The 21,803-nt window shown below is 64.1% G+C and overlaps 3 protein-coding genes across 15 annotated transcripts in view; 2 read left to right on the plus strand and 1 right to left on the minus strand.

Moving 5' to 3' along the window:
- The window catches only part of CBFA2T3 (CBFA2/RUNX1 partner transcriptional co-repressor 3), a 73,063-nt gene extending 67,405 nt beyond the window's left edge, over window positions 1-5,658 (plus strand). For all 10 annotated transcript variants that reach the window (XM_047788921.1, XM_047788923.1, XM_047788922.1 and 7 more), the window contains 5 exons: window positions 1,925-2,010; window positions 2,580-2,775; window positions 3,205-3,273; window positions 3,519-3,709; window positions 5,038-5,658. In XM_047788921.1, coding sequence (XP_047644877.1) covers window positions 1,925-2,010; window positions 2,580-2,775; window positions 3,205-3,273; window positions 3,519-3,709; window positions 5,038-5,334 — 839 coding nt within the window. In that variant the 3' untranslated portion in view covers window positions 5,335-5,658. The remainder of the gene's footprint in view (window positions 1-1,924; window positions 2,011-2,579; window positions 2,776-3,204; window positions 3,274-3,518; window positions 3,710-5,037) is intronic.
- A 108-nt stretch (window positions 5,659-5,766) lies between these two features.
- Window positions 5,767-14,534, plus strand: PABPN1L (PABPN1 like, cytoplasmic). Of its 2 annotated transcripts, XM_047788937.1 has the most exons (8): window positions 5,767-7,864; window positions 10,926-11,700; window positions 12,062-12,191; window positions 12,513-12,565; window positions 13,067-13,173; window positions 13,266-13,353; window positions 13,860-14,008; window positions 14,127-14,534. In XM_047788937.1, exons 2-8 carry the CDS (start codon window positions 11,449-11,451, stop codon window positions 14,164-14,166), a joined length of 819 nt encoding a protein of 272 aa, XP_047644893.1. In that variant the 5' UTR covers window positions 5,767-7,864; window positions 10,926-11,448; the 3' UTR covers window positions 14,167-14,534. The 2 variants fall into 2 exon arrangements, with proteins under 2 accessions (XP_047644893.1, XP_047644894.1); XM_047788938.1 differs by lacking the exon at window positions 13,266-13,353.
- A 3,520-nt stretch (window positions 14,535-18,054) lies between these two features.
- Window positions 18,055-21,802, minus strand: TRAPPC2L (trafficking protein particle complex subunit 2L). Of its 3 annotated transcripts, XM_047788943.1 has the most exons (7): window positions 21,706-21,753; window positions 20,827-20,888; window positions 20,550-20,595; window positions 20,163-20,335; window positions 19,140-19,227; window positions 18,930-19,009; window positions 18,055-18,253 (listed from the first exon to the last, which is right to left on the minus strand). In XM_047788943.1, the coding sequence occupies exons 1-7, from the start codon at window positions 21,736-21,738 to the stop codon at window positions 18,208-18,210; spliced, it is 528 nt and encodes a 175-aa protein (XP_047644899.1). In that variant the 5' UTR covers window positions 21,739-21,753; the 3' UTR covers window positions 18,055-18,207. The 3 variants fall into 3 exon arrangements, with proteins under 3 accessions (XP_047644899.1, XP_047644900.1, XP_047644897.1); XM_047788944.1 differs by lacking the exons at window positions 20,550-20,595; window positions 20,827-20,888 and having other exon boundaries at window positions 21,706-21,802; XM_047788941.1 differs by lacking the exon at window positions 21,706-21,753 and having other exon boundaries at window positions 20,550-21,303.
- Between the last annotated feature and the right edge of the window lies 1 nt (window position 21,803).

The raw sequence follows: 21,803 nt of genomic DNA on the forward strand, positions 1-21,803 counted from the left end.
GCTCCCCCTCAGGGGGCGTGAGGGGTTAAGACAGGGCCCTGGGAGCCCCAGCGGTTCCTGGTAGCAGTGTGGCAGGCCGGTGGACCTCTCCTTTGCGCTGTGCGCTTTACCGAGGCAGCAGCCGAGTGTTGCGATTGGCCTGTGTGATGAGTTAGCAGGCCCACCCCACAGATGGGGACTGAGCCCCGAAGGGGTAGCTGCCATCCCCTTCTGGCCCTCCTCCATGCTGATCCAAGAGAGGAATGGGCCCCCCCAGTAGCCCTGCCCTGCCCAGCGCATCGGTGTGAGACAGCCTGGAAGCAGCTGCACCTGAGGCAGAGGCCCAGGGCACCCGTGGGGGACCCAGAGCAGGGTCAGCAGAGGCCTTGCCCCCTACAAGGCCGTCTCCCCGCCCCCACCCTGCAGAAGCTTCCAGGGCCCGAGCCGAGGCAGCAGGTGACAGCGTCTGGCTCCCGCAGCCGGGTCAGGCAGGTGCTGCCTCCCACCCACTTCTGCAAACGCAAAAATAAGTGCCAGCTGTCAAGCAGCTCTCAGCTACTATTTTGGTTGGGGCATTGGCGCGGCCCCAGCTCCGTGGGCAGCAGCGCAGGGCGGTGGACGGCGGCCTGTGGCCACCACCTCCCACCCTGCTGGAGTCTGAGGAGGCATTTCAGGTTTGGGGGCTAAAAGGGCCTAAGGAGACCCCAGCCCGGGAAACACGCCTCGCTGGCTCGCTGTGGTGGGGTGCGCGTCCAGCATCTCGCAAAGTGGAGGAGGAGCCCGTGCGAGAAAGCCAGATGCTGCCCCGCTGGCGTGAATATCTCAGCTCACAGTTGCTTGGCTTCTGATTACGGAGTGGGGGCGCCCCGCTGTCTCAGTCTGGGGAGCTGTAGCAGCCAGCCGCTGAGGGCACAGCCCCGGCTTTGGCCAACCTTGCCTGACCCTGTTCAACATGTCCCCATAACCAGCCTCCGTCCCCTCATCCATCAAATGGAAATGACACCAGAGCCCCTCCTTCGGAGGTGGCACAGGGATGACAGGGTAAAGCGCTTAGCACAGCGCCCTGCTGCACACCTGGGGCCACACGCCTGGGGCCGTCCCCCCCACAGTGCACCTCCTGAGAGTCTTCCAACACCCCCGCGAGGCTACCGGGGAAAGACACTGAAGCCACGGCCAAGGCAAGGGGTCGGGGGCCGTGGATGAGCCTCAGGCTTCTGGCTTTTCCTGACCCCACTGTTTCCCAGGAGATCACCTGAGATCCTGCAGATAAACCAGAGCGCCTGCCTTTACCAGGCTGGAGCTCAGCCCAGGGGACACAGAGGTGAAGGGGACACAGGCAAACGGGCCACGCCAGCCCTGCTGCAGGCACCGATAATTACTAAACAGACTAGTGGGGCTTAAGGACGTCTGAGGACCCAGGGCTGTGGGGAGGAAGAAGCCTGAGACCTGGGCTTTGAAGGGTGCACAGGAGTCCAGGTGGCTCAGGGGAGGCAGTAAAGGATGAACTGAAGCCAGGCAGCTGCAAGGAGGCCCTAAGGCTTTTGAGTTGCGTTGAAGTCCTTTCAGTGCGGCCTGAGGCCACTTGGCAGGCAGCAGGGAGCAGAAAGAGTGGGCCGATTTGGAGGTGGGGGGTGGACGGGTGGCCAAAGTGAGGGATGGGGACACAAGTAGAAGCCAGGCCAGTTTCTCACCCTCAGGGCATTGGGCAGAGGATCAGGCCCAGCGTTGCCTTCCTCACCTCGCAGATTCCCAAGGAGGGCGCAGCCCAGCGCCAGGGCCTGGGGGCGGGGCTGAGTTGCGCCGGGCGGGGCTCGAGGCCTGGGGGCGGGGCTGAGTTGCGCGGGGCGGAGCTCGAGGCCTGGGGGCGGGGCTGAGTTGCGCTGGGCAGGGCTGGAGGCCGCGGGGCGGGGAGGGGGCGGGACCTGAGCATCCTCCGCCTCTGCAGCGGTGCACGGGTCGCGGCCTGAGGAAGTGATTGACCACAGGCTCACCGAGCGCGAGTGGGCGGAGGAGTGGAAACACCTCAACAACGTGAGTGTCCAGGCTCAAGCCTCGGGGCATCGTAGCGATTCCCAGGCGCTCTGCCCCAACCTGTGGGGGCTGCGGTCATGTGCCCTGCCCTTTGCCCTGCGCCCACCTATCTCAGGCCTCCCCCTCCCCCACCCACTTCTGGTCAGCCCCTCAGAACCCTCCCTTCTAGGCCCTGAGGTCCGTCTCAGGGGGAGGTCCCTTGGCCATGGGGTGGCACCCTTTCAGCACCATTTTCAGGGGCATCCCTGCCCTGCATCCTCTTTGGGAGGGGAGCCCAAGAGAAGGCAAGCTGGCCAGCGCAGTGCTGACCCATCTGCTCCACGGGCCAGACCCCACCTCGAAGGCTGAAAGGAGAGCCCCATCCCTGGGTTTGAACACCGCCCCCCCCACCACCAGAGTGGTACCTGGATGCTGGGGGTCCGGTGGAGACCGGTGGTCAGGTGTCTTTCCAGGCAGCGGAGGTGGGTTTTCAGGCCGCCGCCTTGAGCCCTCGTGGGCAGACCTGGTGGACGGACAGCCTTCATCCGAGCCGCTAACCCTGCTCACCAGCTCACGGCGCCCGCCCACAGCTCTTGAACTGCATCATGGACATGGCCGAGAAGACCCGCCGGTCCCTCACCGTGCTGCGCCGCTGCCAGGAGGCCGACCGCGAGGAGCTCAACCACTGGATCCGGCGCTACAGTGATGCCGAGGATGCCAAGAAGGGCCCCTCGCCCACTGCCCGGCCCCTCAGCAGCTCTGCTGGCACAGAGGGGTCTCAGCTAGGTGTGCACTTGGGGGGAAGAGGGGCAAGTGGGCGAGGCTGAGGCCGTGAGCCCCAGGAGCGGGACCCTCACAGGGCCCTGCCATGAAATAGCCCCCAAAGCATTTCGCTTTAGAAAAGAGGGACCTTTGGCCGCGCAGTTCACGGCCCGACCTGCCGGGAAGCCAGACTCATGGTTCCAGGGGGTGGGCATGCAGCTGGGAGGGCATGAGGACTGTGGAAACAGAGAGACGCTGCACGGCCCAGCTCCCAGCCGCAGCCAAGGCCCACCGGCCCCGGGGTGTCTCCCTTCCCGACATTCCCCTGAGCCCCCCTGCCAGCACCTGATAGCAGGACCCATCCGTGGGTATCTCGGGGACCCCAGGTTTCCACATAGACCCAGCAGGGGGTGGCCTTGTCCTGTGCTTGATGCTGGCTCCCCTGTGTTTCAGACCTCCACCGGGAGTTCATGCCTCGGACCCTCTCCGGCTACATGCCCGAGGAGATCTGGAGAAAGGCTGGTGAGTGGGCACGGCGGTGAGTGGGCACGGCCCGGGGCCCCAGACCCTCTTGCCTCCCCCATCCACCACAGGTCCCTCCTCAGGCTGCCCTCAGAATCTCAGGGGATGCCCTGCCCCTGTGCAGTAGAGGGCGGGCTTTGGCGATTCCTCTACCACTCCTGGCCTCCCGCCGTGCCCAGGACGCCTGCGCCGGGAGACCGGCTGGGCCGGCCCACATGACCGCCAACTGGAGGCATCCTTTGCAGAGGAGGCCGTGAACGAGGTGAAACGGCAGGCAATGTCCGAGCTGCAGAAAGCCGTGTCGGATGCTGAGCGCAAAGCCCACGAGCTCATCAGCACGGAGCGGGCCAAGATGGAGCGGGCCCTGGCTGAGGCCCGGCGGCAGGCCTCCGAGGACGCCCTCAGCGTGGTCAACCAGCAGGAGGACTCCAGCGAGGTAGGGCTGCCCGCCCACCCCACGCCCTGCCCCACACCGCCCCGGCCAGGACCGGACCCCCACTCTGCCGCCTCCCAGCCACGCCACCTTGGGCAGCCGGGGGCCCTCTCCCCACGTGGCCCGGTGAGGCGGGCCCTGTGCGGTCCCCGTGGTGCAGATGTGGAAATTGAGGGCTCCGGGGGGCAGGTGCCCCCCCTCCCCGGTCACACGCTAGGAAGTGGCAGGGCCCTTGTTGAAACCCAGGCGGGCAGACACCGAAGCCTGCGTTCTCTCTCACCTGTGGAATCGGGGAAGGCGGTGGGGGGGTGCGGACCGTCATTGTGCTGGGGTCTGCACCTCGGGGGGCTGGTCCAGCAGCGCGGGTGGGCAACCCTGGGTGACTCCTTGTCCGAGAAGAGCTGGGGACGGCAGAGGAGTTGGCGGGGGAGTCACGGGGGGCCCCTCTCCCAGGGTCCTAGGAGTGCCCCCGGGTTTGTCTGGACCCGAGCCAGCCCTGAGGGAGGGGTCGGCAGAGGTGGACGCCTGGCCAGTTTGCCCATCGCTGCAGCGGCTCTTTCTGCCGACGCCCTCGGAGCAGAGCACACAGACCTCGCATCCAAGGGGGCGGCACGCAGGCCAGGCGAGGCGCTTCAGACAGCCGACGGGTGGAGGGAGGAGCTGGGGTTTCAAGGGGGCTCGGCAGCAGTGCTTTCTGAGCCGACCCGGAGGAAGCAGGAAGTGGGTCAGGAGCAGCGAGGGCTGGGGAAGGGGAGCCTGCTGAGTGTGGCCAGCAGGGGGCTTTGGGGGCTGAGTGGGCCTTTCCCCTCACCCCGGGCGGGTTTGGGCTTCCCTATCCCGCCGCTCGGGACTGCTGTCTCCGGCCTTTCGCTGGAATCCCTGCCTACCTCTGCCCATGCGGGCGTCTGGGGTCTTCGCTTGCTCCCCAAAAAAGGGAGCAGAGGCCCAGTGTAGAGGAAGGGCGTGGCCGTGCACCCCACCTCTGTTCTGCCAGGGCCGCCACATTCTGGGGTTGGAGCCCCGGTGAGGCCAGGAGGGCTTCCTGGAAGAGAGGGGAGGGGTCCTGGGCTGAGGTCCACACCATGAACCTCTCTGGGGGGGGCTCGATTGTGGGCCCGCGTTGCCCCCAGAGTGGCCCAGCCGAGGGGCTCAGCTGCGCGTCAGCCGGGAGCTCTGGGGCTCTGCCGTTTTTCTCTTCTCACGCGGATGCCAAGGCTGGCTCTGCGGGTTTGTTTGGAGCGTGTGCTTCCCTTTTCCGCCGCGGGCTGGGGACCTCAGGACCTGGGGGGCCCGGCCCACGTCCCCTCTGACCGTCTCTCCCTCACACCCAGAGCTGCTGGAACTGCGGGCGCAAGGCCAGCGAGACGTGCAGTGGCTGCAACGCGGCCCGCTACTGCGGCTCCTTCTGCCAGCACAAGGACTGGGAGAAGCACCACCACGTGTGCGGCCAGAGCCTGCAAGGCCCCGCGGCCGCCACTGACCCAGGGCCAGGACAGCCCGACGCCGCCGGCCTGGGCTCCTGCCTGCCCCCGGCCGCCGCCGCCAGCCCCAGCGAGGCAGGCTCCACGGGGCCTTCCCGCCCCGGGTCCCCTGGGCCGCCCGGCCCGCTGGACGCCGCGCCCCGCTGACCCACCCGGCCTGGTGCCCGGCCCTCGGCCGCCACCCAGCCCTGGGAGCCGACCGACCGTCGGAGTCACTGCTGCTACTGCTTCTCTCCAGGAGAAAACCGAACCAACGAAACTGCATCAACGCAACTTCCTCAGCTCTCAGCTACCTGACGATCACGCAGCGACCTCTTCTCGCATCTCAGAAACCTCCCACCAAGCTTTAGCCCGCGGGCACGGCGGCATCGCGCCAGGCCCGCCCCCTTCTCTCTCTCTCTCTCCTCTCTCTCTAGTTTTTCTGTCTCTGTGACTCACACACATTCTCTTCAATGAAAACGATCGACTTGTTTGGCGGCTTATATTTTCATTGAAGAACTTGGGGGTGGGGGGCCTTGCGGCAGAAGAGCTACTCACAAATGGACAAAGCAAACGGGGGGGGGGGTTCCCTTCCCGATGAAAAAGGGGAAAAGGAAACTGTTCTTTTATAACTGGAGATCTGAGCCACTCTGTCACCGAAACCACCCAGGGCTGTGTGGCCACTGCGGTGAGGACAGAAGAAAGATTTCAGTTCTTGACTCGAGGTATTTTTGGGGGGTTCAGATTTTTTTTTTCCTTTAATGTCAAACTCTTTGGCTTTAAGTAGAAATCCAAAAAGTTTTCTTAAAAAAGATAAAGGACGCCTACCTGTAAACTACCTTGCCAGCTAGCCAGCCAAGGACGCCGGACACACCTCTGCTCCAAAGGAAATCCAAAAACAAACACCAGAAGTCAAAACCCAAAATTTGCCTGTCACTGCCAAAGTGTTTTTTTCCGCTGTCTTTCGTCCACGCGGGGCTTGTTCAGACCTCGGTCTTTTCTCTTGCTTTGATTCTGATTGGGGGGTATTGGGATGTTGGGGTTTGGGGTGTCTGGCCTCCGCCGGGGACACCCAGGGCGGGCGGCACGTCTCCGGGCACCTGCGTGTGCGCGGGGCGATCCGTGGCCTGTCCTGCCGCCGTCTGCGAATTTCCATCGCTTTGCGTTCTTTCCACTTGCGAACGGAGTGCTCCCGTGTCCTTCCCAGAGAGAAGTCGTTCGAGACAAAACTGTGACAATCTTTGGGGCTGATGCTCCCCTGCCCTTCCAAGCGCGAGGAGGCAGCACCTGGGCCTTCAGCTGCTGCTGCTCGTGGCTCTCCTCTACCTCCGCACAGCCTCCCGCAGCCCCGCAGCTCCTGCAGAAGAAGGGACGCACCTACCCACAGAAGCAGTCTGTCCTCCCCGCACCTCGTGGAGACTTGCTCACTGTATATAAGCCTGCGTTTCTCTCCACATGCTCCTCAGGGGAGGGTCTCCCTGAAGCCCCCGACCCCCCGAGCCCTGCCCCCCGCCCCGCACTCAACTCCCCCAGGATCGCAAGCAGGAAAGAAAGGAGAAGGAAGGTCTGAGCCTTGCTCAGTGGGAGAACAAACAGCAGACGCGGCCCCTGATCTGCGTGGGCTCGCGCGGCTGGAGGAAGGTCCCGGGACTGGAGTGCAATAGTGAGCCGCTACTGAAACCCCGGGGCCGGGGCCGGGGCCGGGGCCCTGCCGAGAGGCGGGCCGGCAACAGCAGACCATACTGTGAATGTACATAGTCCCTGCAGAGTCGGAGGAGGAGGACAAAGAGATGTTTGCCAAATAAAAAAAAAAAATTAAGAGAAACCACGGAAGTATGTAAAGCTTAGGAAACAGGTTTCCAGAGAAATCTGAACCGTGTGTATGGTAGCAGTGGCTTTGGTGACCGCTGTTGTTTTTCAGAGCAGTTAGAATTGATCCCTTGAGTTTTGAGAGGAAGGATCCCATCCGGCCCCACAGACCAGGTGCCATCTGAAGCCCACGCGGCAGGACCCCCCACCCTGTCAGACCAGCACTGCCTCACCCTCCAGAAAGCTCCGCACGCCTCTCAGAGCTCGCTGCTGGGGGGTCCGGAAGAGCAGGGGCCGTTGGGATTTGGCTCTCATGGGGCAGCACCTGTTTCCAGGCCACACGCATCCCACTGCTGAAACCTGTGCGGTTTGGCAGGTGCTGTGAAGTTGCTCCCCCGGCCTCCGCTCCCACAAGGCTGTGCTGGTGGATGGGTGGTGTCCTGGGCAGGCTGGGGGTCGGGTGCAGAGTCTGAGTCCCTGCCTTTGGGGTGAGACCACTGGCCCGAGTGGTGTCGGGGGGAGCCCTCAGCTGCAGCCCTGCCGGGTGCTTGGCCAGCCTCTGTTCCCCTTCCTCTCTGAGCACAAGCAGACACACCTGGGATGGTCACATGTTGGCCAGCTGGTGACCTCCGGCCAGACCAGCCTGCGGGGTCAGACCACAGGCTGAGGCCCCAGATGGGATGGCCCCTGCCATCCCAGCTGTAGGCAAGAGGTTGCCGTGGAGCCAGCCGGAAAAGGCCATTCTCCCAGCAGTCCCATGTCCATCTCCCGTGTGCCCACCCCTGCCACCATCCACGCCGCGGAAGCCTGGCCTGAGGGGCTGAGCAGAGGCCACCAGATGGAGTCCCTGCTGGCGGAGCGCATCCACAGCAGATGGCAGCCGCGTGAGGTGGGAGGCTCGCAGTGAGGCCCAGAGTGGGCAGGGGGCGGCCGGGGCGTGCCATGTCCACGCATGTCACGGGTGTGGGCTGCCAGCCCCACCTGCCAGGGTCCCTTCGCTGCTTTGGGAACTGGCATTTCTGTCATCTTTATGCTCAGGCCCTGTTTGGCCGACGACCGCCTAGCTTTGGTCAATGTAGGCGGGAGCCCCTGCCTGTGTTAGGCCAAGAGGGGGTCCGGACGGAAGGGGCCCAGCCTCCCTCCCGGCCCGGAGGCCGTCCTGCCTGCTGCCTCCTGAACTTGTTAGCCATTGGTGTGTGTGCGAGGGTTTCCTCCCCCGGGCCCCTGCCAAGATGGGACATGCTGGTGACCTCAAAGCACCGTGAGACGTGACGCTCAGAGAGGCCCTCTCCCCCAAATCCAGCCAAGACGGCAGCCTTGTCCCTTCTGTTCCGAGGCCGAGGCCACGGCAGGAAGGCAGCGGGAGGCCTGCACAGGCGGAGCGCCCAGCCCACAGGGCCAGCCCGGGACAGAGGGCTCGTCCTGGCCCTGGATGCAGGGCCCTTCGGCCTTTCCCACCCCTTCCTCTCTGGCCTTTCTCTCAGGGTGCGTCACAGTCTGCAGGTGGCATCCAGGGGTGTCTGTTGGCAAAGACTAGTGCCTCCCGCTCCTGTGTCAGCAGCCTAGGACACCCCAGACTCCGTCTGAATAGAGGGTCCCATCCCCATGGGGCAGGAGAAAAAGGAAAACCTTGGATGTTAGCAGGGCAGAGAGGAGAGCCAGAGAAAGCCTCGGAGTCGGAGGGGAGGGCCCTGGGGCCAGGGGAGCCGGCCTTGCTGGAGGGGCGGCTTGTGGCTCAGCATGTGGGGTGACTCCTCAGGGCCCGGGAGGGTCAGTGGGTTAAGGATCTGGCGTTGCCGTGAGCTGTGGTGTAGGTACAGATGCAACTCGGATCCCGTGTGGCTGTGGCTGTGGTCTAGGCCGGCGGCTGCTGCAGCTCCGATTAGACCCCTACCCTGGGAACCTCCATATGCTGCGGGTGCGGCCCTCAAAAGACAACACTAATTAATTAATTAATTAATTATTTGTTGGAACAGAGGACGAGGGACCCAGGCCGTCCTCCGCTGGCCGAGGGGCCCGGCAGCCACCCGCGGCCTGGTGACAGTGGGTTCATCTCCCGCCTCTCTTTTCTATGTGGTTTATTCTGTAATTCCCTCTAAGGGGCCGGACCGAGTGCAGGGTCCTGGTGGCCCCTCCCGTGTCCTCTGATCTCTGTTTGATTGGGCGCCTGAAGCCATCGTGCTGAGGCCGTGCGGGTTGTGTCAGGTCATGAAACGCCATTCGCCGTCGGGGCTCCAGGGCACCCCGTCCAAGCCCGTTTCACATGTGTATTCACCCAATTCTCGGTGCCAGCGACGACGCACAAGACCCTGCCCCACGGGGGTGGACAGACATGTGACGTCCCGTTGGGGTGTGGCCCGCTGCCTCCTTTGCTCTTGCCCAGTGCGGTGAACGTGCTAAGGCTGTGTCCTCAGGGTCGTCTCGATGGCCTCGGAAGCCCAGGTGACACCCATGGCTTCAAGGGCCTGAGCCCCCTGCCGGTGACTGTGTGCACACCTGGGCCCTGAGAAGCTGGGTGTCCCGGCCGTCGTGTCCTGACTCCCAGGGCAGGTCCCGCCCAGAGCAGTGTCCAGGGCGAGGGCCCCAGGCTCGCTGGCGGCCCCTGGGAAGAAGAGGCGTTATTAATATGCCAGCCCCGTCTGGAACATGGTGTATTTTGAAAGGCGTCCCTGGAAAGGCCAGCATGGGGGCGAGCTTGTCCCCACGCCAGGCGGCTGGCAGGAGCCCCAGCCCAGCCTGGCGTGTCAGCAGTGTCACACAAGAAGGGATGGCAGCGATTTTCCATTGCCGAGGTCTGAGCTCAGAGCGGGGCTGGCCACGCCAGGCCCGAGTCCAGCCGGCTCTTGGCTTGGAAACAGCGGCCATGGCGTCCCCCGCGACCCACGTGGACGTAGAGAGAAGGGCCGGGCAGAAGCCACCACGTGGAGGGGCCCGACTGCCCGACAGAGTCCTGCAGCGGCTGCTCTTCTGCCATGTCCAGCCAGCCTTGGGCCGAGGCCCTGTCCCCAGTGCTGCCCTAGAGGCCCACTGGCCGGCCAGGGGGGACCTGGGTGTGTGCTTCTTGCACAGGACAGACAGAGGGTCAGGCCTGGGCCACAAGCGGGAGAAGGGGCAATCAGGAAGGCTTCCTGGAAGCTGCGGCACAGTGGCGATAGTGCCCCCAGGAACCTCACACCTGCACGTGCTGCTGTGTGGCGCTGGGGGAAGAGGAGGGCCCCCATTTGCGGAGGTGGGGCAGCTGGGAGGCCGGCCTGCGGCCTCACAGCCAGCTCAGGCGGGTCTCTAGGCTCTGCCCTGCCCCCTGCCCGGAGGTGGTCTTTGAGGCCTGGGGTGGCGGAATGATGAGGTCTTAGTTCAGCCTCTGCGGAGGTGAGGACAGAGCCGGCACAGTGTCCCTCACGTCCTTCCAGGGCACACGCCCGCTTCCCCCCCAATGACCCTGGGGTTCATAGGCTGCAACTCTCCCTCCCCCAACCCCACCTTCCCCGGGAAGGGATCCCCATGGCTGGACTGGGAATGGCCAGCTACGGCCTGCAGGGTGGGTGGGTGATGGACTGGGTTGGCCAGGGCGCCCAGAAGGTCCCCCATGAACACGTCTCAGGAGGATGGGAAAGGCAGAGCAGAGCTCCCCAAGTTCTGGCCAGGACGGGGGAGGCCAGAGCTACTGTGGGAGGACAGGCGGAGGGACCGGGGCACACAGTGTGACACAAGCCTGCAGCCGCCCTTGGGACGCGGGGAGATGAGGCCGGGGTTGACACAGGGCCTTCAGGCCCCCCTGTGTCCAGCCCTGATCTGCCCAGAATTCCCACCACACTCTGCGGCCCTGGCAGGATTCCTGCTTCATTTAAGTGGTTTATACCCAAAAGCTGGCCCAGAATGGGGGTGGGAGGGGGCTCCGTGGGGAATCTGGGAGGAATCAGGAGGGACAGAGGTGGGCCCCTCTCTTCCAGGCCCGGGACTCAGCCCTGGATCGGTCCCCGAGGACGCTGACTTCGAGGCATCCCCTTCCCCAGGCTCACGTGTTTCCTCTACCCAGCCCACCTTCGCCTCGGCTCTGCCTGCCCTGATCCGTGAGGGCCAACTCAATTGCCACCTCCTCCAGGAAGCCTGCCCTGTCACCACCTCTGCTCATGCCTGCATCATCCAGTATCAGCCAAGTGCAAGGAGGGCGACCCCAGGAGTCTCCTGGCTCCGGTGTGGGGCCGAGCTGATGCAGGAGGCCCCCCACACCCCCGGTTCTGCCTCAGCCGTAGCCCCCACCACGAGGGTCCAGGAGGGGCAGGAAGAAGGGCACAGAGCGCGGCTCTGACCTCTGACCGCTCAAGGCCCGGAAGCCCGGATGGAGGCCCGCCCCCCCATCTGAAGCGCTCTAGTGGGAGCAGCTGGCCTGCGGGAGGACTTAAAAGTGGGCAGGGCGCCGGCGGGGCTGGCGGGGAGGTGAGCGCCTTGGTGCCCGGCTCCTGTTCTGTCCCCATGTGGCCCTTCCTCAGCCGTGCTCTCTTCCCACCCCCCACCGAGGCCTGGCTCCAGAGGGCTTCCTCGGACCCGGAGGCCCAGGGCTGGGGCGCCTGGAGCCGGGCCGAGAAGACCCCTCTGGGTGCAGGGGGTGGGGGCAGGGAGGCGGAGGAGACGGTGGAGCCGCAGGCGGAGGACCAGGGAGACACAGGCTTCCTGCCGTCGCTCTTGGAGAGGGAGGGCCTGGCCGAGGGCTCTGTACCTGACCAGGTGACGGGGCGGAGGGCCTGGCGGAGGCTGGTTGGGGGGGGCTGGATGGCTGTGGCCCCGCCCCCGGGACTGGGAGGGCCATGGTCCCCCTGCCTGAAAGAGGGTGTAGGGAACCGCCTGCGCCCAGGCCGGAGGGGGCAGGGCCTCTCTGGCCCGGAGGGGACTTTGTGTGTTTGTTGGTGGCCAGGGGGTTACAGGGGCTTCTCTGCAGGGCCGAGTCCATGCAGGGCCTTCTCTTTGCCCTTTGGGGTGCCCCCAGTGTGACCTTGAGAACAGGCAGGGTCAGGCCTGCTCCCCTCCCTCCCTCCAGAGGAGCCTGGGGGCCGCCTGCCTCAGGCTCAGTCTGGACCTGTGCTGGCAGGAGCTGGAGGCCATCAAGCTGAAGCTGTGGGCCATGGAGCAGGCCCAGGGGCCGGAGCCGCAGGCCCAGCAGCAGGAAGAGGAAGACGCCGGAGCCCTGCTGGCCGGGCAGCTGCCAAGCCCAGAGGCAGGTAGGAGCCAGCGGGCCAGGCCAGGCCCTTCCCTGGGCGGGTGGCCCCAGCGTCTCAAACATGCAGCTCTGAGCCCCTTTCCTTGCAACGTGGGAAGCGCCGCGAGCTCCTGCAGGAAGAGGCGGGGTTTCCCTCAGGTCGGGCCTGGCCGGGGGTCCTTCTAGGCAGGCCCCAAGGGGTGGTCTCTCCCAAGAAGCTGGGTGACCCTCTCCCCTGAGGAGTAAGGACTGAGCCACCAATGAGAGGCGCCGGCCCTTAACAGCTGCTGGGAGCTCCCTGCCCGGGGTGAGCCCCCCAGTCCTGAAGCCCCTTTCTCCATAGACACCCCCACAGAGAAGGTGGAGGCCGACCACAGATCCATCTACGTGGGTAACGTGAGTGGGGGCAGGGGAGCGAGATGGGGGCAACCCAGCAGCAACCCCCCCCCCCCCCGGGTCTGCAGCTGCCTCCTGGCTGTCGTCAAAGGAAGGGACACAATCAAAGCCACCCAGGCCCAGAAGGAAGAAGTGGGGGGGGGGGGTAGTCGGCTGGGGGCTGTCCCCAAGACGGGGTTTGGGCCCTTGGTCGTCAGACCTCATTTCCCACGATGGGCTGGGATTCAGCATTTCCCACGTGAAATCTCCCCATTGGCTGGTCACTGGCAGTGAATTCCACTTTAAAAAGCCACACGCCCTCTGCCCAGGACAGTAACCTGGATGATCCAGGAGCATTCACCGGGGTGGCCAGTCCAGCTCTGGCATGGGTGGGGGGTGAAGGCCTCGGCTGCCACCCAACACCCTGGGGCCCAGTCAACTCCTCTAGGAATAAATGAGTTGCAGGAGACCATGGGTGGTGAGGCCCGGGCAGGAGCCCTCTCACCAGGGCCTGTGCCACAGGTGGACTATGAGGGCACAGCCCGGGAGCTGGAAGCTTATTTCAACCACTGCGGGGAGATCCACCGGGTCACCATCCTGTGCGACAAGTTCTCTGGACACCCCAAGGGGTCAGTGGGGCCTCGGGGGACGGGCCTTGGGCGGGGCTGAGCTCCAGGTACAGGGGTGCCCGGGTGGCTGAGCCTGGCTTCACCCACCCCAGCTATGCCTACATAGAGTTTGCCACCGAGAGCTCTGCCCAGGCCGCCGTGGAGCTGGACAACAGTGTTTTTCGAGGCCGGGTCATCAAGGTGTGTGTCCCCCATGTCACTGCCCTGTTAACCCAGTAATCCCTGAGGGCCAGGACGGACAGCCACACCTGCCTGAGGACGCGGCTGCCCCAGCTGGGCCCTTCTCCAATCCCAGTGTTTGGGCACGTCCGCTGGGGAGAGCAGGGGCACCTCAGACCCTAGTGGGTTTGGCCAGAGCATAGGCCCCCCCCCAGGGGCGGCTCTCCTCCTGAACCAGACCCTATAGCCCTGCGGGGGGAGATGTTGGCTTGACACTGGCTGTGGCTGGGCTGTTTCGGCCTAAGTGGGGATCTTGAGGTGGTCAGGAGCAGACTAGGGTCTGCTGCCTCGGGCAACCCCGGGTCCTGGGGCCGCCAGGGCCTGATGGGCGATGGGCCTCTGTCCACCTGCCTGTGCACCTTCAGCAGAGAAACCTAGGAAGACTTCCTGGAGGCAGCTTTAGCCCTGGGCTTGGGAGGAGGGTGTGAGAACAGAGGTCTCGGGCCCGACTGGGCCTTTGGTTCCAGGTGCTGCCCAAAAGGACCAACTTCCCAGGAATCAGCTCCACGGACCGCGGGGGCCTTCGGGGACACCCCAGCGCCAGGGGACGACCTTTCCCCCACAGCAGCCTCGAGCGCGAGCGCGGGCCTCGTTTCAGACCACGAGGGCGGAACCGGTGGGCAGCGCCCTGGGGTGGTGGGATCCTATTGGCGCAGGCCCGGGTGGGCGGGGCTCTCTCGGGTCGGTGGGCGGGGCCCTGGAGTCCAGCTCCGCCCCCGTCTCTCCCCGTGCAGGGGGCGCGGAAGAGGCTCGCCCTGGTATTCGCCGTATTGAGAGGAGGGCCCGGTGACCAGAGTGGGGCTGGGTCCGGAGGAGAGAGGAGCGCTCCACGCGGGATCGTTTACTCGGGGGAGAATAACTGCCCCGTCCCCCTTCACTTCGCGGGAGGACAGCCGCCAGGACCTCGCCCAGGCCCCACAGTCCATGCCACCCGTCACCAAGCAGGGCAGGGGCGGGCCTGGCACAGAGCGGCGGTGGGGGCTTTGGAGGGCACCTGGCGCGCTGCAGGCAGGTGAGGCCCGGGCAGTGCAGGGGCGGCTCCACGTTGGCATATTCAGGGCTGTTTGTAGATAGATAAGTAGGAATGTGTGTCTTAACGGTAAAGCATAAATTATTAAACTTGAATATTTTTTACAAGCATATGGCACCAGGCCCCAGCCCTTATTTGCCTCACTGGGACGCTGTGCTCTCAGGGGCAGACTCTGCAGACCAGGTGGGTGAGGGGACATGGCTGTGGTGAATGGGCCCCAGCTCTACCCATTTTCTGCTAACAGGGTGTCACCACCAGCCCCCGCGCCACAGGGGCAGCTAACTGTCCAGTTCATCTGGCCTTCAGGTCACACGCTCCCCTGCAGCCAGTGGCACAGAGCCCGCCTCTTGTGTCCTCACCCTTAGTGCGGGATGGTGCGCCTGGGGCACTAGGAGGCAAAGGGGTTTCCCCGCCGGGCACTCTGCCTGTGGCGCCTCTGAAGCAGACACCCAGCCTTCTCCCTGGAGTGCACAGAGCCCTGCGCTCGGAGCCGGGAGAGGCGGCTGAGGGGCCCGCCTGCAGACCCACGGTAATTAACCATCAGTGGATGATCCTTGCCTGGGCTTTTTTGAAGCCACTCCCTTCACTTTGCAACATTGTATCAGTTGCTTAAGCTAGGAACACAGCTGCTCTGGGCTCTAGTCCAGGTGGAAGGTCCCCGGTGGCGCGTCCTCTGGGAAGGACGGGCCTCTGCTTCATCCTGTCCTTGACGTCCTCCCTGAGGCCAGGGTCACACCATTGTGATCTGGAGTCAGCACTGGCCCTGTACTGGGGGTGAAGGCTGACCCACCCCCAAAACATGCCCGCATCCCAGCCTCCGGCACCTGTGGATGAGCTCAGACTTAGAAAAGGGGCCTCTGCAGACGTGGCTGTGCTAAAGATCTGGAGATGAGACCTCCTGGGCCATCTGGGTGGCCCGTCTCGCTGGCTGCGCGAGACAGGCATCTGCGAGCTGAGGAACGCCAGGGACCGCTGGCAGCCATCGGAAGCTGCAGAGGCCTGGAGCGGGACCCCCCCACCTCCACCCCAGCGCCTCCAGAAGGAACCAGCCCCTCGGCACCTTGACTTCTGTCTCTCATGTCCAGAGCTGTGAGTACATCAACACACACACGCCAGCCCCGCCCCCACAGAAGGCGGCAGGAGGCCCGAGGGTCAGGGACTTGCCAAGGCTGCTGGGAGCGCAGGGCAGGGCCTGGACCGCGTGCACCTGGGGGCTGCAGGACCCGTGGTGAAGGTGACGAGGCTCCCCTCTAGGCGAAGGTTTGGGTGGGTCCCGGCGCTTTCATCACATGAGCTGCTTTTCTGGGCGGTCCCGCAGGCAGGCGTCTAAGCCTGAGGAACTAGACCCTTTTCCAAAGTAGTTTCTTGATCCCTTCTGTGTGGCCACTTGGAGGAGGGGGGCCAGGAGCCCCCCCTTTCCCATGGATGCCAGGCTCAGGCAGCCATGGTGGAGGCAGGGCGGAGAACACTGTAGGCCAAGGGCAGCCAAGGCTTTCACCCCCACTTTCTCAGCTGAACACATAAGACAAGATATGCCAGGACCCCTGTGCCCATCTGGCCTGGGGCACAAGGAGAGGGGGTGCTGACGGGGAGGGAGGACAGAAGTCACCTGCAGTGGCAGCAGCCAAGGGCTGACTAGGAGGTGACCTGATGGGCTCACCTCTGGGGGACCATGTGCCCACGGTGGCAGGGGACAGGGAGGCAGGGGGCCCACAACGAGGCCAGCCTGACAGTAGAGATGCAAAGAGTTAAGGTGAAGCTGCCGTCTGATAGCTGTGTTGGCAGAGCAAAGGCTAGCAGAGTGCTCTAACCCTTGATCTTCTCAGGCTTAAAACAGAAACACTGCCTAACAATGTGGGTGGAAACTCTCAAATGTAAAATCCATTTACAGGTTGGTCTGGCTCCACCCACAGAAAAACCCAAATAGCAGTGGCTTCAATGAGACAGGGGTTTAATTTTATTTTCTCACGTTAAAAAAAAAATGCTGAACATAAGTAGTCCAGGGCTGGTATGTCAGCAAAGACCCAACCGTCTAGCTTCCTGTTCCCCATTCTCAGGGGATGAACCTTGTCTGCATGCTCCCAGGATGGCTGCCTGAGCTCTAGCCATCACACCCCAGTTCCAGGAAAAAAGAAAGGAGAAAATGAAGGAACTGCCCGCTGAGTCCCCATTAATGATCTTTTCTGCAGGTGCCTCCCGACACCATCCCCGCACATCCCCCCTCGCGAGGGCAGCAACTGTCTTGTCCAGCCTGTTGTTCCCAGTGACACTGGGGTTCGGGGAGTAAGGAGGCAAAAGGGAGAATGAAGCCTGGCTTGGTGACCTGCGGTCCCTGCTTCCACCAGTGCTCAGGCCAGAGCGGTCGCTGCAAAGGCTCCACCAAAAACGAGGATGGGCTGTGGGAAGCCCCGTGAGGGTGGCCTGCAGCAAACCACCACCTGCCGTGGGTACCTCTTGTCCCTCCTCCAGGTCTCCCAGCTCCCCTGGGGAGAGTGGGGCGGGGGAGACTGAGGACTTGGGTTTTACCTATTTTTCAGCTGCGCCCGCAGTACGCGGAAGTCCCCGGGCCAGGGGTGGAACCTGCACCACGGCAGCAACCTGAGGCTCAGCAGTGACAGTGCCAGATCCTTAGCCAACTGAGTCACCAGGGGCCTCTGGGACTCGTGTCTTTAACACAAGGTCCTGGCTGAGTTGTTTTTACTTTCGTAACTTAAAAGACGACTCCTGTGGGCACAGGAAGGGAAGGAAACACACCCCCGCTCCAGCCTGAGGCCGCGACGCTCAGGGTCCCCCCCCCCCCCCCCCGTTGCGGGGTCTGAGCCGCCTTTCTCCTGGTCAGAGACCTTCTCTCTGAATGACCGGGGGCGGGGGGGTGAGGGGCACTCCAGGAGGCTGGCTTTGCCCAAACAGCCTGAGCAGACCAGCCGGCCTCTGCCTCCAAAAACAAGCCAAAGGAGCAAGGGCACGAGCACCTGGGCTGCCCGCTCCTTAACCACAGTCACCTGGGGCGGGGCTGCTGCCATCCACACCCGACAAGCCGGCTCTGGGGAAGCAGGATGCAGAAATCCAATTACAACAGCTCCTCAAAGGCAAGTGCCCCCCCAGCCTGCCCAGGGCCGGGGTGGGGGGTGGGGGGCAGGGAAGGGGGCTGGCTCTCGTGCCAGGCCCTCAGGCCATCAGGAACCAGGTGCACCCACAGGCAGAGAGGACGCCAGGAATCTGCTGCTCATCTGATGCCCAGGGGCAGGCGGCACCCAAGGAGGCTTCTGAGCTCTCAGGAAGGCCACCAGCCAAGGCCGGGGCACGACCAGGAAGAGGGCCGCTCTCTAGGGAGCAGGTGTGCACACCACCCACGGGGCCCCTCTAACCGGCTCTGACACTGGAGGCCGACCCTACAGGGCAGCCTGCCCGGTCGGCCACTGGAGGGCACAGTGGCGGCGAGGGAGGCCGGCCTTGGGGGCCTCTGCCCGTTCCTTCGCAGCCTCTTCTGCCTGCGGGAGCTCCTGCCACCCGCTGCCCCTGCCTGCGGGCTGGTGGAGACAAGGGCTCCCCGCGCGTCCGGTCCTTGAAGGGGCCCCTGTGCGCCCTTTTTAGTTAGACCCCCCGCTGACAGAGAGGCAGGGAGCCAAAGCGGGTCTCACAAGACCTTTAGTCGCCACCCCCCTGGACACGAGGCCGCGCTCCGCAGCGGAGGCCCGGCACCCACAGCACTAAATACACCCAAGAAGACCGCGCCCTGCCCGAAGGCGGCCCTGCCCGAAGGCGGCCCGGCGGCCTCCTCTCGCTCAGCAGACCTGGATCATCATGGCTGTCACCATGCTGTCGAAGGCCCTGCGAAGACAAGAGAGCCGTCGGCCACGCGGACCCAGGCCCGCCACCCCCGCCGGCGGAGGCAGGGACGTCGGCTCCGAGGCCCAGATGAGTCCACGGGGCGAGGCCAGGGTGTGCGTCCTGCCTCGCCGGGCGCTGAGCACCTGCGTCTGCGGCCTCATCCCTGGGCGCTTCCCGGCGGTGCTGCCCTGGCTGGTCGCCAGGCAGGGGGAGGGCCCAGGATGTCCCCACACACGGTTCGCCACTGAGGGAGGCCTCCAGGGAGGAGCTGGCTGGGGTCAGCTGCCGGCTAGGAGCGGCCCCTTGGGCACTGTTCTGGGGACGGAGGCAACTGCCCGGAGCAGGTGTGGCGTGCGCCGGGGACGCTTCGCGGAGAAGCGTCTTTGTGACGCCGATTTTAAGCCTGTGTTTGTGGAAGGCTGTTCCGAAGATGCCTGCAACCGGATCTGCTCCTTGGCCAAGTTCAACGCCAAAGACAAAACCGGGCAGCGGCAGGAGGCTCTTTTCTCCCAGAAGGCTCCCATCCGTGTGCCTGGGCCTCACGGGGATCTGGGGAGGCGCCCCCGTCCCTGCTGGGCGCGCCTGGGAAACGGGGCGGGCACGCTCCACCCCCGCCCTCTCCCCGACCCTGTCTGTCTGTCGGGTGTGCAGGGCCGCCCCGCAGGCGCACACGCACCTGGACTGAATGCGGTCACCCGGCGTGTAGAAGGGGTTGCACATCACGTCGGTGTAGGAGCTGTGCAGCTTCCGGAACATCTGCAACAAGAGCCAGCAACGTGTGAAATTCTCCCGTACACACAGCTGCTGCCACACGTGGGGCTTGTCGCTTTAACGAAACAAGGAGGGCAAGCGGAGCGGCCAGGCGCCCGCCGCTGCCCGCACTCACGCTCCGGATCTCATTGTCTCTGAGCGCCGTGTTGGAAGAATCCACCACCATGACGAACTTCACCTTGGAGTTGGTCACGTAGCCGTAGCTGCACAGCTGGTTAGGGAACATGCTGTTCACACAGGGACCCGGTGACAGCCTGCATGCAGCATGGTATCACCGACCGTCTGTGCACATTGCCCGGCCCCACGGCTGCCCGGGAGACACACGACAGCCTGCAGTATGGCAAGTGCCCCAGGCAGGCCCATCCCCCAGTGCCAGGACACGGGATGACGCGGGTGTGACTGGACACTTCCTTGGGGCAGCTTCTGGTGGTGACCGGAGAAGCAACGGGCAGGCAGCTAAGGCCTGCCATGACTCACACCCGGGGCAACCAGCCCAGAGCCCGGGGCCCTCGCCCTCTTTCTGAATCTATTCCCCACCAGGGAGTATTAACTGCAAGAACGGAGCTGGCACCAATGAGGTGAGTCCTGCCTAAGGCACCCACGCCTCTACAGGCCACTCTGTCTCGTGGAACAGTGGATCCGGGGCAGTGACGCCGGGTGACCTACGTGACTGCTTGTGGGAGTGTCTTTGAGCTCCACTGGTTTCGAGCTCTCTGTCCCAAGACCTAGTCAAGCTTTTCCAGTGACTCAGAGGGCTGGGCCGGACAGTGAAATGAGTGAACAATCACCCCTTGCTCAGGAGGCCGTGTCCCACCGAGAAGGCACTGCAAAGAGTCCTGGCAGGCAGGCCGGAAGGAGCAGAGTGCCCAGTTCCTCCCCACACCCCGGGGACAGGTGCAGATTGTCCCAGTTCTCCAGGCAATTAAAGCCTGGCTATTCCCCTGTCATCCTCATTAAAGAAAAAAAGGAGTGAGGTGTTAATTGGCCGCAGGCTGCTCTCATTCCCCACTGGCCAAAAGCACGCATCTTTTTTCCTTTCCAAGGGGGGTTAGGAGATGCTTTTCAAGGTGACCTGAGGCTGCAGTGCAGCCCACAAGGGCAGGGAGGCCCCAGACTCGAGCCGCTGACATCAGGATACACCTTGTAGTCCTCCGTGGGGTAGAGGAGGCCCAGGTAGAGCTCCCTTTGGTCCACCAGGGCCTTCCCCATCGCGGAGATCTTCTCGTCCACCACGTCCAGGGACGTGTGCAGCATGTAGTGGAACTGGAGCTCGTTCTCCGTGGGGACGCTGCGGATGTAGAGAGGGTAATTCTGCAAGAAAGGATGCCGGCGGCTGGAGGGGCGCGAATCCACCCTGGGTGTACCCGGAAAGCAAGGCCAAGGGCACTTAGGAGGGAGGACCGGCCAAGTGCCCGTGACCAAAAGAACATGCGCTCGCTCTCCGAAACCCACTGCCTAATCCTCCAAGCTGCTGTGGGCACCGCCTTCAGGGAGCCAACCTAATCCGTGGGGGTTTCCAGCCTACCTGCCAAGGGGCATCATGAGGACGGGCAGACGAAAAAAGGACAGCTCTGGAAAGTGGGTGTGAGTGCAGTCTGTCACTTACCTTCACCTTCTGTGTGGAGAGCCCCGTCCCAGCACGTGCCCTCCTCTGAGCCCTGGAATACTGCCCGCTTCCTGCCATGCCAGCTACTGCAGTCTTGTGGCCCGGGGGGAAGCACTGACAGCCTCCCCCTCTACACCCTTAAGGCTTGGCTCCACCCTCCTTTCATCTCTGCACAGCCACTTCCCACCAACCTAACCTGAGAGTTAAGAGTGTCTTCCCAGGCTCCACAGGCCACGATTCACTGCTTCTGTCCCCAGCCTGGCACCGCACAGATAGAGCAAATACAAGGCTGTCCCTACCCCAATAAGGATGACACGGGGAAAACAGTCCAGAAACCCACCCACAGATAAACCTGGCACATGCCAGAGGGCTGCCAGCACTAAAGGAGCTGCAGGGAACCTGCTTCAGAGCCGGGTCTTAAAGAAGACCCAGGAGACTTTGTGCAGGAGCAGCGCGCGGATGGCCACGCAGCTCAGTCTTAGGATTCAGAAACAGCTTCTAGAGGAAATCTACGGCGCCCGGTAAAGGGATGGCAATGGGGCAGGGGGAGGGACGGGTTCCAGGTGCAGAGGCCGGATGCGAACGCGCAGAGCCTGCCCGGGAGCTGCAGGTTATTCCGTTGGTTGGAGTGGAGGGCGTGTCGGTGGCACAGGGAAGGAATTCAGACAGAATCCTAAGGTCATGAAAGGCCATTGTTGAGGTTTCAGGCAGGGGTACACCACGGCCTGATTCGGAGAAGGGACAGTCGATGGTCCAGGGTGATGGCCTGGACGGCGGGAGCGCACAGCGCAGAAAGATGGACAAAAGAGGACGTTGAGAGTCGGAAGCAAGAATCCACAGAGCCAGCGGACGGACGGACTGACGGCCGGGCGGAACGGGGGCCCGGACGGAAGAGGAGGGCCCGGCCTGTGACGCTCCGGTAGCGGCAGGTGCAGGCCCGGGCGGCACCTCCCCTGGGCCCGCCCCTGGCCTCCGCGAAGCCCCCGGGCCCCACTCCCGAGCCCTCCGGGCAGGGAAAGAGGGGAGGCGGAGAGCAAGGCTGGCGCGGAGCGGGCCGGCCCGCCTGCGTACGCACCTCCTTAGCGATCACAGCCACGCACACCGCCATGTTGGGAGCCCCGCCGGCCGCGTCACGTGACGACGCCGGTCACGTGGCCGAGCCGGCCCCGCCCC

This window comes from Phacochoerus africanus, chromosome 8 (assembly GCF_016906955.1).
Source record: "Phacochoerus africanus isolate WHEZ1 chromosome 8, ROS_Pafr_v1, whole genome shotgun sequence".
Taxonomy (NCBI): domain Eukaryota; kingdom Metazoa; phylum Chordata; class Mammalia; order Artiodactyla; family Suidae; genus Phacochoerus; species Phacochoerus africanus.